At 43.6% G+C, this 17,507-nt stretch overlaps 1 protein-coding gene across 2 annotated transcripts in view; it reads right to left on the bottom strand.

Moving 5' to 3' along the window:
* Positions 1–1,668: 1,668 nt before the first annotated feature.
* The window catches only part of LOC127570602 (solute carrier family 22 member 23-like), a 70,454-nt gene continuing 54,615 nt past the window's right edge, over positions 1,669–17,507 (bottom strand). For both annotated transcript variants that reach the window (XM_052016301.1, XM_052016302.1), the window contains exons 8-9: positions 13,559–13,682; positions 1,669–2,880 (exon numbers count right to left, since the gene is read on the bottom strand). In XM_052016301.1, the coding sequence (XP_051872261.1) occupies positions 2,529–2,880; positions 13,559–13,682 (476 nt within the window). In that variant the 3' untranslated portion in view covers positions 1,669–2,528. The remainder of the gene's footprint in view (positions 2,881–13,558; positions 13,683–17,507) is intronic.

Here is a 17,507-nt window from a genome sequence, read left to right as displayed (position 1 = left end):
TGGAGACCAATCATTTCAGCTCCAGGAATTCCTTGGGGCAGTGCCCCAGATCCAACCATTTTTAACTACTTCATCAATTATCTTCCTTCCATAAGTTCAGAAGCAGAAATGATTGCACAATGTTCAATTCAATTCACAACTCTCTGGCAAATGAAGCAGCCCATGTCTGCATGCAGCAAGGCCAAGACAACATTAAAGTACAGCTGATCAAGTGGCAAATTATATTTGTGCCACAGAAGTGCCAGGCAATGGCCAATTCAATAATACAGAATCTAAATACCTACTTTTAACATTTAATGCCATTACCATCATCGGGTTCCCTAGTATGCAGTATCTAAAAAATGCACTGCAGCTACTTACCTAGACAAAGCCAATAGCAGCTCCCAATCTTGTGACCTCTAACATTGAGAAGGACTTCAGGCACATGGGAACACACCTACAGGTTCCCCTCCAAGTTGCACATTGCCCCAACTTGGAAATGTATCGCCAGCCCTTCATCATCATTGAGTCCAAATCCTGGAACTCCCTCCCCAACAGCACTATGGCAGCACCTTCACCACAAGGACTGCAGTGGTTCAAGCAGAGGTTCACCCCCAGTTTTTGAAGGGTAATTAAGGATGGGTAATAAATGCTGGCCTTACCAGTGATGCCCAGATCCTGCCACTGAATAAACAAGGAAGTTCTCATCTCTACTACACAATTGCAATCAGACTTCCATACTCTTGTAATCAAAGCCTCAATGATTTCCCCTTACTAGTCACATGCTCAGGGAACTCCAGGTTAGTCAAACATGATTTTTCTTCAAAATTCATATTAGTTTCTGTCTCACATAAAATTTCATTGTTAATCACAATTCTGCTTCTTGTATTCTTCAAATATACCTTCCAATTACCTCAACCTTGACTTCTCTTTCTGGATTTGGGAATTATATTGGCTATGGTCAGGTTTATGACACTACCACACAGGAGTAGAATCCCAGAAAGTTCTTGGACTTCTGCTAATTCACCTCCTTGCCACATGCATTAGTTCAGGGATCACGCCACTGCCCTCCCTCAGTTGAACTAACATCTCTAAAACCCTCCTTTTATACACTGCAATAACCTTAATTCCACATTTTCCCTGTTAAGGATGGCTTCACTCCTGAAAGCACAAAGCCATTTCCACCAGCCCTGGAATGCACTGCCAGGGGTGGTGGTGGAGGCAAATATGATAAAGGCATTTAAGAGGCTCTTAGACAGACACATGAATGTGCAGAGAATGGAGGGATATGGACATTGTGTAGGCAGAGGGATTAGTTTAGTTCAGCGGTTAGCGCAACACTATTACAGCGCCAGCGATCGGGGTTCAATTCCTGCCGTCTGTAAGGAGGTTGTGCATTCTCTCGTGTCTGTGTGGGTTTCCTCCGGGTGCTCCGGTTTCCTCCCACATTCTAAAGACGTACGGGTAGGTTAATTTGGGGGTTTAAAATGGGCGATGCGGACTCGTTACCACGCTGTAAATAAAATTTTTTTAAAAATTTAATTTAATTAGTTTGGCACAACAGTGTGGGCCAAAGGGCCCTTTCCTGTGCTGTACTGTTCTAAGTTTACCTTTAAAGGGTACAGTGCAGCTAAGTCCTAGTTTTACATGGTCCTGATTTTCAGAGTAGGCAGATAAAGCATATTGGTGTACATGAAAATGACTTTTATTTTCTATTTTAAAATATTCACCTGGTAGATGTAATATGCAGAATTTTCAGTGATGCCAGAAAACACGTAGTGCCTAAACCAAAATTCCAATCCAGAAAAACCTGGGTGTCTCAAGTGTTTTAACCATTTTCAGTGGTAGACAGACAGATGGAGAGAAACATGTGCAACTCTGGAGATTTCAAGTAGTGAAAAATAACATTGGTAAAGTCAGTTTTAGTCCCTGTCAAACATATCGTGTCAGTGGGGGAAACAGTTTAAAAACAATGCTTACATTTAATTTACACCTGTACATAATTTAAAAAAATTAATAGAATACCACAACCTAAACATTACAAAACACCACCTTAATTTATAATTAAAGAGCTCTGAGAAGTGGTGGAAGGGAGGGGAAATACTGGTATTAAAAACACAAGATAAGCACTGTCCATCAGTCCTTCACCTCAATAAATGGAGCTGGATTAAGAAAAATCAACCTTCTCTGAAGAATAGGAAGCAGTTTTCTGTGGAGTTGACATGACTGGTGTCCATGGCTAGGGAGGGGAGGTGGTGGTGGGGGGAGGGATGAGGGAGGGAGGGATGGGCTGGGCCTTGGAAACATGGGGATAGCCAGTAGTGGGCTGGACATCTCCCTCTGCACCCGAACATCCAGCCTTGCTCAGCACAGTCCTGTAGAGGCTGGGTACCTCCTACACTGCCCTCCAGCCTTCAACCCCACTGGCACCAGCACTGGGCTCCAGAGCAGTCTATAAAGTTGCCCAGTGCAAAATTAAAACCCTTGATTAATTATCCTCTCCACGAAAACCTGCCGACCTTTTTGTGCACAGCTGTAGACAGCGAGGGTCACGTGGGGCTGGTGCCGTTGGCGGTGGGGACCTCCTCGGTCTGCTCAGGGGTTGGGTGTGGGGCCAGCCCCGAGTATCGCTTGAGCTCGGTGTTGGAGAGCAGCGGCTGCTCCGCCCTCCTGGCGGGGATGAGGGGGTGCCTGGGGTAGGTGTCCCCCTCCTCCATGGTATCTGGGAGGTTCTGCCCTTTGCTTTCGGGCAAGAGCAGGATGCAAATGATGCAGATGACAGTGCAGCAGGCAAAGATGATGTGGTGCAGGAAGTAGCCCTTCTGGTTGTGGAGTTCCATGATGGGCGCAGTGAGCTGCCCGAAGCCTGCACTGGCCAGCACCAGACCCAGACCACCGCCCCTGGAAGGGAAAAGGAGAACCCGGTCAACAAGGAGTGCACGTATCTGGATGCATCACAGCTCAGTAATGGCAGGTGCTCTGCTCACCACCACAGTGAACTGCAGAGCACTGCGAACACAGCCCAGTCTGTCACGAAACCCAGCCTCTCCCCTCCATGGACTCTGTCTACACTTCCCGCTACCTCGGGAAAGCAGCCAACATAATCAAGGACCTCTCCCACCCCAGTCATTGTTCTTCTGCCCCCTCCCATGGGCCAGAAGATATAAAAACTTGAGAACATGTACCATTTCTCAAGGACAGATTATATCCCACTGTTAGAAGACGCTTGAACAGACCTCTGGTATGATAAAGATGAACTCTTGATCTCACAATCTACCTCATAGTAGCCCTTGCACTTTATTTGTCTACCTGTAGTGCACTTTCTCCATAACTGCAACACTATATCCTGCAATTTTTTTTTCTTTTGTACTACCTTGATGTACTTGTGTATGGAATGATCTGTCTGGATGGCAAGCAAACAAAAGCTGTCCTGGGTTCACATTCAGTGCTTTGTTTCTCAAGCCTGCTCGGACCCTACTCCACCTACCCCTCCACAGGATGGCCACCCACTTGTGTACATGCCAATAAACTCAACTTTGACTTTGGTTTGAAGAGGATGTTGGAGGCTCCATCCCCACAATGTTAACAGGGAGAGCACCAGCAGGATGCAGATGTGGGGATGGATTGATCTGGTCACTAACCACTCAAACATCTGGACACAGCTGCCCAAATTAAAGGCCTTGAATAGACAGGAGGGGAGACTGGAGGGAGTGTGGGTGGTTTAACCTGGCTGACAGGATCAGCACTGGTGTGGTGGTCTGAACTGGCAGGATTTCAAAATGCTCTGCTTCACCGCTCCCACCATGGGAGCAGTGAAACAGACTGCCCTCACCTCCAACTGCTACTGGCTAAAGATTAATCCATACCAGTACATGTGGAACAAAGCTGTCTGCTCATGAAATATAATCATGCAAATTACAGCTCTTTACTGTCAATGAAAGGAACAGGACCACATAGCAGAGAATGAACTGGACAAGTCATTAGCAACTGATCAGCCTGCAACAGATCGAGGATTAAAATTAAGTAACAGTCCCAAATTTATTAAATTCTTGTAAATCTCTGGTTACATAAAAACAGGATAACCACACCATCACTGGATAACTACATAACCATGAAGAAAACTTTGAATGCTGATACACTACTTTGGAAAAATAAGCTCAGAGAGCCCTGAGCACCAGCCATCAATCAAGGTGACAGGTTTAAACCATTGGAACACACTCCATATCATAAAGAAATGCATTATTTTCAAGCAGGAGAGGTGGGGGATGGAGGGTTTGTATTGGGAGCTGTGAGAGTACCAGTTGGAGGGTCCAAGAGTTGGTGATTCTTCCAGAGCCAAATAATGTTGGCCATGAATGATAGAAAAATAGGGAGCTATGTGGGAGGGAAGGGTTAGGTAGATCTTAGAGCAGAATAAAATGTCGGCACAACATTGTGGGCCAAAGGGCCTGTACTGTGCTGTAATGTTCTATGTGAACCCTTTCACTTTGTCACACAATAGAACCTAAAGGTGCACAGTACAAGGGCACATTCTGACATACCAGGGAACCATTGCCCAGAATTGCCTGGTGGGGCAGGGGGAAAGTCCCAGTAACCCTTCCAGCTACAGTAGAGGTTAGAGCAACAAACAAGAAGCTGGAGGAACTCAGCAGATCAGGCAGTATCTGAGGGAAATGGACAGTCAACATTTCAGGTTGAGACCTTTCATCTGGACTGAAAGATAGAGGAGAAAGCCAGTATGAAAAGGTAGAGGGGAAAGGGGTGGAGCAAGAGCTGGCAGGCAACAGGTGGATCCAGGTGAGGAGGGGTGATTGGCAGATGGGGGGGTGGGGGGGGGGGCGGTGAAAACAGTGGAAATAGTGACTGGGAGGTGATAGGTGGAGGCAAAGGGCTGCACATGGTGGAATCTGATAGGAGAGGAAGGTGGAGCATGGATCAAATGCGAGGAGGGGTGGGCAGATGCGACCAGAGATTCTGGATGGGGCCAATCACTCCTGGAGCAGAGACCCTGTGTGTGGGAAAGACCCCCACACCACCCCCCCCCCCCCACCATGTAGTTTACACCCAGTGGCTTTTTTCATCTCCAAACTTCCTGCTCATTTATTCAGCCCCATTTCTAACCGGAGATATTTGCTGAGCCTCTCAAACCTTTTAATCTTCCTCATTACACCAACCATTGCTTCTTTAATAGATATCTGCCATTTAACCATCTCAGCATTTTACAGGACTTCCTACCTCACCCCACTCTCCTGTCTGGTTTCATTCCTGCCTAGACAGCATTCATCTAATTCCAATGACATGTCCTACTATGAACTGTGAATTCATCTGTTCTCCCATGCTGAGCTGCTGAATGTCATGTATATTTTCTGCTTTTGTTGTTGCAATAACAAAACACTCCCTGAAACGAGTTTCATTTGCGGAACTGAGAAACTAACAGATGTACGCAGGCCTGCACATACTTATCTCAACCCATACTTCACACAACACGTCATCTTAAAAGTTTGCCAGCACTGAGTCCACGGGGAGAGGAAGCTACAGTACATGCCCTCAACTAATCATCCCTGGGACATTAAGCATTCCTTACTTTTGAACTACATCCGTATTCATGAGACTGTCACTTTAATTTCTGATTTCCCGCATCAGCTTTAAACTCAGGAGCCACTTCCCACCTCGGAAACACAATGGAAGTAGTTCTCTGCTAATGTGTCCATCCAGCTAAACAGAAATATAAACACTGCTGCCAAATTAACTAAAGCCCATGAAATTGAAACAGGATGACCGGACATGAAAATAGGAATAGCTCAAGGCAATATTGTTGTAGAATGGTGTTCAATGTGGAAAATTGCATTTCATTGCATGAAGCCAATTGAAACTTGGGAGCTGACTGTAGAAGTTCATCAACAGTTGATAGCTTCACGAACTAATTTACAACATGAACAATGCCCATTTAAACAACTCACCCTCAACATTGTAAATTATCTCAAGGTGCTTAACCACTCAAAGTCCAATACCGACTCAATGAGAAAATCCCAGGGAAGGTATTGGTCAATTACTGTCACATGTACTGAGGTAGCATGAAGATATTCTGTTTTGTGTGCCATCCAGACAGATTATTTCATACACAAGTATATCGAAGTAGTAAAAAGGAAACAATGCAGAATATAGTGTTGCAGTTACAGAGAAAGTTTCAGTGCAAGCAGACAAATAAAGTGAAAGGGACACGACAAGGTAGATGGAGAGTTCATTTTTTCATGAGAGTCTGATTACAGTGGGATAGAAGCTGTCCTCTAGTCTGGTGGCACGTGCTCTCAGGCTACTATATCTTCTGCATGACAGTTGGGGGGGGGGGCGAAGAGGAGGAGGAGGAAAAGAGGGGGTGGAAGGAGAAGAGAGAATGACTGGTGTGGGGGTGGGGGGAGGTCCTTCTTTAGGTGAAGGTGAAAAAGTTTTAAGCAGAACAGAGATGGAGTGGAGGGGTGGCAGCTTGGTAGTAATTCCAGAAATTGGGCTGATGGCACAGGTCAAGTGTTTACACTTAGAGGCTGGATTTGGGAAGCTCAGATCTCAGGAGGCTGGATGAGGTTACAGAGATAGGGAGGGACAAGGTCGTGGAGAGATTTGAAAAGAAAGATGAGGTGTTGCTGGACTGGAGCCACTGCAGATGGATGAACACAAGCATAGCAAATGAAATCGAAGTTGATGGAAGGTTGACATTTATCTCGGTAGGAAGCAAAACAAATGTGTGGAAGACAGTTGTATCAAGTGCCACTTACATACTAATAAACTGCTCACTGATGTTCAGTAGTATTCTATCAGGACCATTTGGTTCTAGACCTCATATCCATGGACCAAAGAGCTGGATTCCAGAGATGAGAGAGTGAATTGTTATAATTTATGTTTAAGTTATGTTTTTCTTGCGAATGCTGCTTATATGACACCATGCCCGTGAGGCTGCTGCAAGCAAGTTTTTCATTACACCTGTGCATATGACAATAAGCTCGACTTTGACTTTAGTTGTTTGGTTCCTCAGGACAATGGTCCCAGCCCAATTCAATTAAAACCCATTGCTGTGGAAGAGCTTCCTTTTCCCCCCAGAACTGGTGCCTTTTATTTGTTCATTTTCCGAAATGTGGGGTTTGCAGGCAAGACAAGCATTTACTTACAAGTACATGCATATGACAATAAACTCGACTTTGACTGCCCTCAATATCAAGGCTACATTTGATCAAGTGTAGCATCAAGCGGCTCTGGTAAAACTGAAGTCAATGAGCATTAAGGGAGAAACACTCCAATGGTTGGAAGCAAATTATTTACTATTACAACACAGGAGACAGCCCAAACTTCCAGGGAGCAATCTTATCAATCTCATTCCCATATACCCCTGCAACTTCTCTCTCAGCTGCCCATCAACTCCTCCCTTCCAGCAGGAATTCCTCAGGAGAGCATCCCAGGCCCTACCACCTTCAGCTGTTTTGTCAACGATTTTCCTTCCACCACAAGGTCAGAAGTGGGGATGTTCACTGAAGATTAAACATTGTTCAATTCCATTCACAACTCCTTAGCAAATGAAGCAGACCATGCCTGCATGCAGCAAGACCTGGACAACATTCAGGCATGGCCTAGGGAGTGGCAGGTATCATTCTAACTACCATAGTTCCAGACAATGACCATCTCCAATAAGTGAGAGTCTATCCACCTCTTTTTGACAGTCAAAGCATTGCCTCTGTCTGGATTAGTGCTTCTCCAACAATACCCAAACAACTTGACACCATCTAGGTCAAAGTGGTTTGCTTGACTGGTACCCTGCTCACCACCCTAAACATTTACTCACTGTACCGCCAGCACAGAGTGGCTGCAGTGTGTACCATCTACACAAGGCACTGCAGTTACTCACCCAAGCTACTCCAACAGCTCCTCACAAACCCATCACCTCAACACTCAAGAAGGGCAGTAGGTGCAAAGGAACACTATCTACAGGTTTCCCTCCAAAATGCACACCATCCGACTTGGAAATGTAATGTATCGCCCGTCTTTTATCACCAGGTCTAACTCCTGGAACTCCCTCCCCAATAGCACTGTGGGATCATCTTTATCAGAAGCGCTGCAGTGGTTCAAGAAAGTGGCTCACCACCACTATTGGAGGCAATTAGGGTCAGCCATAAATGCTCGTCTTGCCTGCAAAGCCCACTTTCCGAAAAATGAACAAATAAAAAGGCACCAGTTCTGGGGAAAAAGGAAGCTCTTCCACAGCAATAGGCTTTACTTGAATTGGGCTGGGACCATTGTCCTGAGGAACCAAACACCTAAAGTCAAAGTCAAGTTTATTGTCATATGCACAACTGCAATGAAAAACAGCAAGTGTAGGAATGATGTTGCAGAGTGACCAAGACTGGGAGTGAAATGTTGTTGAGCACAGACATCTTAGAAGGATTGCAGGAAGGAAAAGGAGCTCAAATACCTGTGTTAATAAAAGATGAGATCAGTGCAGTAGTGAGAAATTATCCTGGCTCAGAAAATATTGATGGAAAATCAAGACTCAAAAGACTGCAGGTGCTGGAATTTTGGAACAAAAACCAGAATGCTAGAAGAACTCAGTGGGTCAAGTAGAATTTGTGGAAGCAAAAGGTGTATGCCAAAGTTTCAGGTTGAGACCCTGCACCAGGACTCATCTCAACCTGAATCATCAATATATATCTTTTGCCTCTGCAGATGCTGCTTGACCTGCTGAGTTCTTCCAGCCTTCTATTTTATTTTGATGTAAAATCTGTTTGGGTAGAGTTAAATAGAAAGGGAAAAATGTTACTGGCAGGTGCAGCTACACTGTAGGATAGGCTGTAAATTGGGATATAAAGGAGGCTTGCACAAAACATCTTGCAATAATCAGTGGACAAATCAAATTGGCAAAGGTAACTTAGGGACAAATTCATGGTGTGAAATCGGGAACCTTTCTTAGAACAATGTGTTGTGGAACAAGCCAGGGAAACAGATGATTTTAGATCTGGGTGTGTGTAATGAGATGGGATTAACTAATGATCTCATAGTAAAGGATACCCTGGGGAAGGAGGATCATAACATGATGAAATTCACATGCAATTTGAGAGTCAAACTTAGGTCTGAAACCAACATCTTTAATTTAACGACAGTTACAAAAGATGTGGATGCAGAAATGACCAAGATATAGTGGGGAAAATAGATTGAAAGCTAAGAACTTAAATAAGCAGTAGCAGACATTGAAGCAGATACACCACGAGTCTCCAAGGTATATTCCATTGAGAAATACAGAATTTCTGCATGTGACCAATTAAGGAATTTAAGAATGATATCAAATCAAGACAGACAGTCTTGTGCAGATTACAGGTTAAAAGGGTGGTAGAATTTTAGAAAACAAAGGGATGACTAAAAGAGGATAAAAAAGAAAGAAAATAGGTTCTGCGATTAAACTGGCAAGAAATAAAATAGTGCAGTAAGAGCTTTATCAAGAATACAAGTAGAAAGAGCAACGGGTCAAATAAACATTGCTCTCTCAGAGGATGAGACTGGGGAATTAATAGTGGAAAAAAGGAAGTAGCAGAGACTTTGAATAAATATTTTGTATCTGTCGTCAGGGTAGAGGACACCAAGCATCTTCCTAATACAAGGAGGCAGGGAGGGACAAAATGATTCTCATGAGAGAAAAAGTACCAAGTCAACTGATGGATCCAGTGTCTCTACAGCCACTGTTTGAACACCCAGAACCTGATGAGGCCTCCATCCAAGGTGCTGAAAACAAGTGGCTACAGAGATGCTGGATGCACTGATTCCTTCAAAATTCCCTGGATTCTGAGAAGGCTCCAGAGGACTGGAAAACACAAATGTAACCCTGTTATTCAAGAAAGGAGGGAGACAGAAGGCAATTAGTTTAACATCTGTCATTGGGAAAATTCTGGAATCCATTAAGCCGATTCATAGAGAGAGAGTTATACAGCATCGAAACAGGTCCTTCAGCCCAAATTATCCATACTTAAAGATGCCCATCTACACTAAACCCATTTGTCGGTATTTGGCCCTCTGAACCTTTCCTATCCATGTACCTGCCCAAATATTTTTTTTAAAATGTTGTAATTGTACCTGCCTCTACCACCTCCTCTGGCAGCTCATTCCTTATATCCAACAACTTCTTGCCCATTTACTTAACCTTTCAAAATCCCTTCACAGGCTCTTTGTGACCTCATGACAACTTCATAACCCAGTCATTTTGTACCATCAGATTTACCCACCACTCTGTATGGAAAAACTTGCCCCTCAGATCCCCTTTAAATCTTTCCCCTCTCACTTTAGAGTTACAGCCTGTAGTTTTGAACTCCCCTACCCTGGGAAAAAAGACCAACTGTCTACCTTATTTATGTCCTCAATTTTATAAACCACCATTAGGGCATCCCTCAGTCTCCTTCACTCCATAGGAATCAGTCCCAGCCTTTCCAATCTCTCCTTATAACTCAAGCACTCCAGTCCCAGTAACATTCCCGTGAATCTTTCCTGCACCCTCTCTAGCTTAATTACATCCACATATGTTTATTCACAAGTAGAGGGACAGCGAGAAAATTATAACAATTAGGCAGAGACAGCATTGTTTCATGACAGAGAAATTGTGTTTGACAAATTTAGAATTGAGGATATAACAGGCAAGGGGAATAAAGGGGAACCAGATGTAATGTATTTGGATTTCCAAAATGCATCCAATAACATGCCACAAAGAGATACAGTGCAGGATAAGAGCTCATGGTGTAAGAGTAAAAGGTTAATTAACTACTGGAGAACAGAGTTAGGATAAATGGATCATTTTCAGGTGGCAAACTGTAACTAGCAACCACAGGGATGAGTACCAGAGCCTCAATTGTTTATAATCTATATTAATGAGATGAAGGGACCAAATACATTGCCGTCAAATCTTGAAAGACAGGTGGGAAAGCAAATTGTTAAGAGGTTAGAGTTTCCAAAAGGGATATAGAAAAGTTAAAGTGGTAGATTGAAGTTCAGTTCAATCTGTAAAACAATGGATAAGAGGTAATTCCTGGACACAGATCCCATGTGCCCAGGTTCCATGGCACTGTCAAACACAGAACAAAATTCCCCACCTGTTAAACAAGGAGACTAATCATTAGCCTGCTGTTCTGTAGCAAACGGTAACATTTAATGCTTTCACATACCTGACTAAAATCAACATCTGGCTATTTGGGGTTAACACAAAAGCAGTTTCGCAAGCTTGCCGCTCTGAAGTAGTGTGGAATCAATTTGGTCCTCCTTCAAAAAAAAGGTGGTGCGCTACAGAACTAAATCTGGAACTCACACCCCATCAACACCACTTTGTCAAGGGCAGTTAAGGGTGGGAATTAAATGCTGATCTTGCCTGCAATGTCCTTCCCCCCCACCCACACCAGCACTGTCTCCTCATTCTCCACTCTTTAGCAAAGAGATGGTTCAGGAGGAGTTGAGGCACATTTCCATCAGGGACAAAAGACAAATTTAGAGCTCGTTGGATGATAAACGAGAGTAGAACAGAGCAAGAGGCTGCTTATGACAAGCATCATGTTGAAAACAGGTTACAGGTAATAAGCGGGGGAATGTCAAGCGGGGGAATGTCATCAATAGGATTGTGCTGAGAAATGGCAAAGACTCAATGGGCTGGATACCCTCCCATGTTGTGGGAAATGTGAAGGTTGAAGAGAAGGAGAAAATAAAAACCAGCAAGAACCAGATCGATCAGTAAAGAATTAGAGGGAAAGTGAGAGGCAAAGAGTATGAAAAAAGGTGAGCTGCCAACATAAACGGGAATCCATCTATAGGCACAGGAGGAGGAGTGGTACATTTAAGGACAAAAATGGGAATTTGCACATGGATGCATGTGGAAGTACTAAATGAGTACTTTGTATTTGTCTTCACCTGGGAAGACAGGGCTTCCAGAATAATAATGATGGAGGAAATAGTCATGTTAAAATTGATTAATAGTTACATGGACAAAAACAGATTAAGGTAAGCAAGCATAGATATAGAGGCAAATCCTCTTTAACCAATTTGATAAGTTTTTTTGATGGAGGGCAATGCAGACTAAATGTTGTACCTGGATTTCCAGAAGGCTTTAGATCAGGTGCCACAATGGACTCAACAGCAAAGTTGAAGCATATAGCACAAAGACAGGCACAGTAGTATAGTGGTTAGCGTAACACTTTGCAGCGCCAGTGACCCAGGTTCAATTCCGGCCACTGTAAGAAGTTTGTATGTTCTCCCTGTGACTTTGTGGGTTTCCTTCAGGTGCTCCGGTTTCCTCCCACATTCCAAAGACGTACAGGTTAGAAAGTTGTGGGCGTGCTATGTTGGCACCAGAAGTGTGGCGACACTTGCAGGCTGCCCCCAGACCACTATGCAAAAGATGCATTTCACTGCGTTTCAACGTACATGTGAATAATAAAGATCTTATCTTATATTGACAGCATGGCACAAAGTTGGCCATGTAACAGAAAATTGAGCGTCATGGTGAATGATTCTTTCTTGGCCTGCAGGAAGGAGAGTAGTGGCACTTACATTAGAGGCTTTTAAAAAAAAATATCTATAATGATCTAGAGTTGGAGGTGCAAGCCACAATTTCTAAATTTGATGACGGAACTCGACAGGATTGCAAACTGCAAGAATATCAATTATGCTACAGCAGAATATAAACAGGGTGATGGAATACACAGACACATGGCAGAGGAAGTTTAATGCGGAGAGATGTGAGGGGATGCAGTTTGGTAGGAAGACTGAGAGACAGTTCAGAATAAAAGATTCTGTTCTAAAAGGGTTCAGGAGCAGAATTCCTGGGGGTGTGGGTGCTGAAATCATTGAAAGTGGCAGGGCAGGTTGACAGAGTGGTTAGTAAGGCATACACCATTCTGGGCATAGAGTACAAAAGCAGGGAAGTCATGCTGAACCTTTACAAAGCACCGGTTGGCTGGAGAATTACATGACGTTCTGTTCACCCCACTACAGGGTGGGCGTGAAGGCATTAGAGAAGGTCCAGAAAAGATTCATGAGAATTGTTCCTGGGATGGGAGAAAAATCACAGTTACAAGGAGAGATTAGAGGGGCTGGGGCTGATTTTTTTTATATAAGGGAAGGCTGAGGGGCAACTTGATTGTGACAAAGTGGACAGTGGGACTTGTTCCCATTGGTGGAGGTGTCGAAGACCAGAGGTCGGAGATAGAAAACAAAGGGGAAGAGATTTAAGCTTTTATACACATCAGAATCTGGAACGTACAGGCAGGTGTGGTGGGGGCAGGTTCCCCGAGGCCTTCCCGAAGGAATTGGATAAGTACATGGTGGAGAAAAATTTATGGAGAAAGGGCCAGACAGACATGAACTGAATGGCCTCTGGCTCTGTAACCATTCCCTGACAACTCCCCTATAGGTTTTGCTCAATCAGGAACACCTTGCAGATGCCATCCACTACAAACGGGTGAATTAGGCAGATTTTCTGCTCAAACAAACTTCACTTTGCAAGCAGAACAGAACCTTCACTGTGTAAACAGAACTCAAAAGCCCAACATCTGTTTGACTATGGTCTTACCTGATAACAGTAGGCGTGAGCTCAGCACACAAGAAGATGCTCAGATTCCCCATCGAATGGGATGAAAACAAACCCACAATGGAAAACACAAGAGAAAATGGTTGCTGCAGGTACTTGACCAGGTCTACAAGAGAAAAACATGTTGGGATTGAGAGTGATGGTTTACAGTTATTGTTTCAAATTACCCAATTACCCAGATCTTCTCGTATAACAGGCAATAAAAAAAAAATCAATCTCTACCCCCCCCCCCATAAATAAAGCATAAAATCCATTCACAACACATTTCACAAGCAATTGGAGAATAAAAAAAAAATCAGCAAAACTCTAACTGAAATAAGGCCAATCAGCCAACTTTGCAGACCACGTGTTGTCCTGATGCCAGTCTCCTGTGCTCAATGCAGGCACTGTTTGAAGGTTTGATTCACACACACAGCTGTCTTGGAGCTTGAACTCAAAGATGGATCCTCCCTACTGTGCAACTCCCAAGCCTGGCCACTCTTTGAAGCTTTTCTTGGGAAGTGTGGGCCTGGAATTACTTTGGAAGCAGTACTAATAAGTACAGAGGGAGCAGTGACTGGGAAAGAACTCCCAGTAACTGAGGGGAAGAGGTTGTGGGAGCATTACATTTGCATCAATACATTACTATATTGATGCAAGGATTGTGGGCACTTGTTACCTGGGCTTGTGCCAATATACAGGGTGACAGATCCTGGACTTGTCAACATTCACAGAGCCATCTTTTACCTGAAACTGCCTCGATACCACTGAAACCAGCAGAACAAATTAAACCAGTAAAATACAATTCCATCTCGATAAACCAATTCACTCCACAGCCCCAGAGAAACCACAAAATCTCAAGACAAGCAACCAAACTGGTTAGTCTTTGTTCATATCCTTCATCCATTTTCACAATGTGTACCTTTTAATGCATTCAGAAAATGAGTGAAAAAAAATTCGTAATTCAATGGTTCATGTGTGCATCTGTGTATAAGAAGCCAATTTTATTCTGCACTAGTCAGCCAGAGGGTTTTCATCTCAATAGGATTACTGCACTAGGTCCCTCCAGTGCTCTCACAACAAAGCTATTCATGAATCTCTAGCCATGTCACATTGCAAGAATTATTTTTTGAATAGGGGACAGCTTCCTGCATGGAATTATTCTCGTTTGTGAAGGAAGCAAATAACAAGGAAAACAGGTTAGACATTAACATTTTCAAATGATTGTGTTACTATTAAGTCATCCTGAGTTTCAATTAGGATCTCATTAAGACAAGATGTTTGGGATTGCCTGCAAGTACAAATGAAATGGTCAATTTCAGTATCCAAATACTGCAGTTATCAAGTGACAGAACATTGACAAACCTCTCTGCAACCTGTTGAGGTGTTTATAAGCTCAAGGTGTAAAGAATTAAGGTGAAAGAGACCAAAACAAAAAATAGAGAAAACTCTCAGATCAGTGACTGAGATGAGTGACTGAAGTAGCAGTCGATTTAATCACTCCACAAACATTTATGTTAAGTAACAGCTTTGTCAATCAAAAACATTGCAGATGCTAGAAATCTGACATTAAAATAGAAAGTGATGGAAATACTCAGGTCAGGCAGCATTTGTGGAAAGAGAAAGTTAACATCTCATGGGCAAGACCCTTCATCAGTTCTCTGACCCGAAACATTAACTTGTTTCTATTTCAACAGATGCTGCCTGACTTGATTGTTTCCAGCATTTCCCATTTTATTGGTGCTTAATATAAACCAAGGAGAAATTATTTAATAAGATGTGGAATCAAGGTGTTTTTAAAAAACAAATTCCTTTTGATTTTTAGAGATTTGCAATATCAACAAACAGGACTGTTTAACTGGTTGGGGGCAAGAGGGAGGCATATTCAGAACCAAATGACTGGCCAATAAATGACATACAAGCATGGTCAAAGTGCTGGCCTCCTGTTTGATCACACTGGCTGAGAGCTTGCAATCGAATGTTTCATGGCAAGTCACCGGAATATCCAGTTTCAAATGATTATCAGTTTAATCCTCCTGTATTTTGAGGAGTTACTTGCTCATACGAATGTCTCTTGCACAATTCTAGCTGCCTTGGTTCTCCCACAAGTGAGGTCCAATGCATAATCACGGGGAAAACAAGCCAACCTTGGCATCTGTACTTCTGTACAATTCAGCAGGTTGACAGGATGCCTTTAAGAACATACATCTGGAATATTCCACAGAGCAGGATTTGACAGCAAGTGAAATTCAGTTGGACACTGACCCAGCAGCATCACTTCTCCACTGAGCCAGTCTAGAGCAACCTAGAGGAAAGGCCTTTGATATCAGCCTGTGTATGTTATTTTGCCCCAGAATAGTGACGTGCTGAGTCACAGACACCCACATCTAATACACAGGGCATTCAACGGCAAGGTAAACAACTAGTCTGGGAGGTCTGGTTGTTAGACTGTTGGGAACATGGCAGATGGGAGGCAGAGGACAATGCCAGGTCTCAATACTGCCAGGGATTGTCCCATGCAGAGAGAGAGCAAGGCTGGAGTTCAGAGTAATGCGAGGTGAACTCACTGGGACCTTTGAGATTCTCAGAAATATCAGGAGAGATGCTGTTCTTTCAGGCTGCAGAGTTCACAATTAGGGGCATGGTCTCAGGATAAGGGGCCAGTCCTAGACAGGACAGAGGTGAGGAAAGATTACTTTAAGCAGTAGGTTTTGATTCTTTGGAATTCTCTACCTTAAGGGATTGTGGATGTGAAGTTAAATGCATGTCGAGGGTGGAGGGTGATAATCACATGGACAGTAGGGGGAAAATCAGAATGTGGGGACCATGCACCTTACTGAAAGCTAGAACAGGTTCAAGGGGTTGAATGACCATAAGATATCTTTATTGGTCACATGTACATTAAACACAGTGAAATGCATCTTTTGCGTAGAGTGTTCTGGGGGCAGCCCGCAAGTGTCGCCACACTTCCAGCGCCAACATAGCATGCTCACAACTTCTTAACCCGTATGTCTTTGGAAAGTGGGAGGAAACTGGAGCACCTGGAGGAAACCGGAGCACCTGGAGGAAACCCACCAAGACATGGGGAGAACGTATAAACTCCTTACAGTGACCAGAATTGAACCCAGGTCGCTGGCGCTGTAAAGCGTTACGCTAACCGCTATATATCCTACACCCACTTAGTGTTCCTATGCTGGGTCTTTGGTTTTCATGGTATGAACAATTCAGCTGTGTTGATTCCAGCTTAGGGCGAGGGCCAGTCTGAAAGTGATACATACGGATGGTTATAGAGGGCTCACCTCTGCACAAACAAAAACTGCTTGGTCCCAAGGACAAACAGGACCATGAAATTCATGGAAATCTGTTGTATGTACTTCAGTCAGTGAGGTGCAACTGCGTGCCAACTATTAGGACACTGCCAGGAGGAAGCACTAACTGGTAAGCCATACAAGTTTGGAGATTAATTACACACATCAGTGGATTCAAATGAATTAACCTCAGGAGTTCCTGCTCCTCTTCACTATTTATAGAATCCCAGAGTAAAGATGATGCATCAGGTAACATCGAGCTTCCTCCTTGCTCAGTGACCCTTTGCACAGCAGATCCAATTCACATTCTTAGAAACCAAGCAGCAAACTTCAGAACACAACATATTACAGCAATGAAAAGAATGCAGTACATCACGAGATTGTGACCAGATTGGGCTATCTAGTTCACGCAGAATGCAAAGAGTTTAAGATGTTGCAGATTGTTCTCTTACAAGGGTGGATGGGCCTTACCTTAAACCTTGCCCAGGTGACACTGGTTATGCTGAACACCACTACAAACTACAGGATGGGAAAAGTCAGTGTGGTAATTGTCCTGCTCTGACAATGTTTTCATTGTGAGCTGGGCAGGATCAAAGCAGTGAGACCTCAAAATGCCAACAGTAGCCTACAAATGTTTATAAACC

Source organism: Pristis pectinata, chromosome 5 (genome assembly GCF_009764475.1).
Source record: "Pristis pectinata isolate sPriPec2 chromosome 5, sPriPec2.1.pri, whole genome shotgun sequence".
NCBI lineage: Eukaryota > Metazoa > Chordata > Chondrichthyes > Rhinopristiformes > Pristidae > Pristis > Pristis pectinata.
Note: the sequence above shows the minus strand (reverse complement) of the source record. Positions and strands in the feature narration are given on the sequence as shown.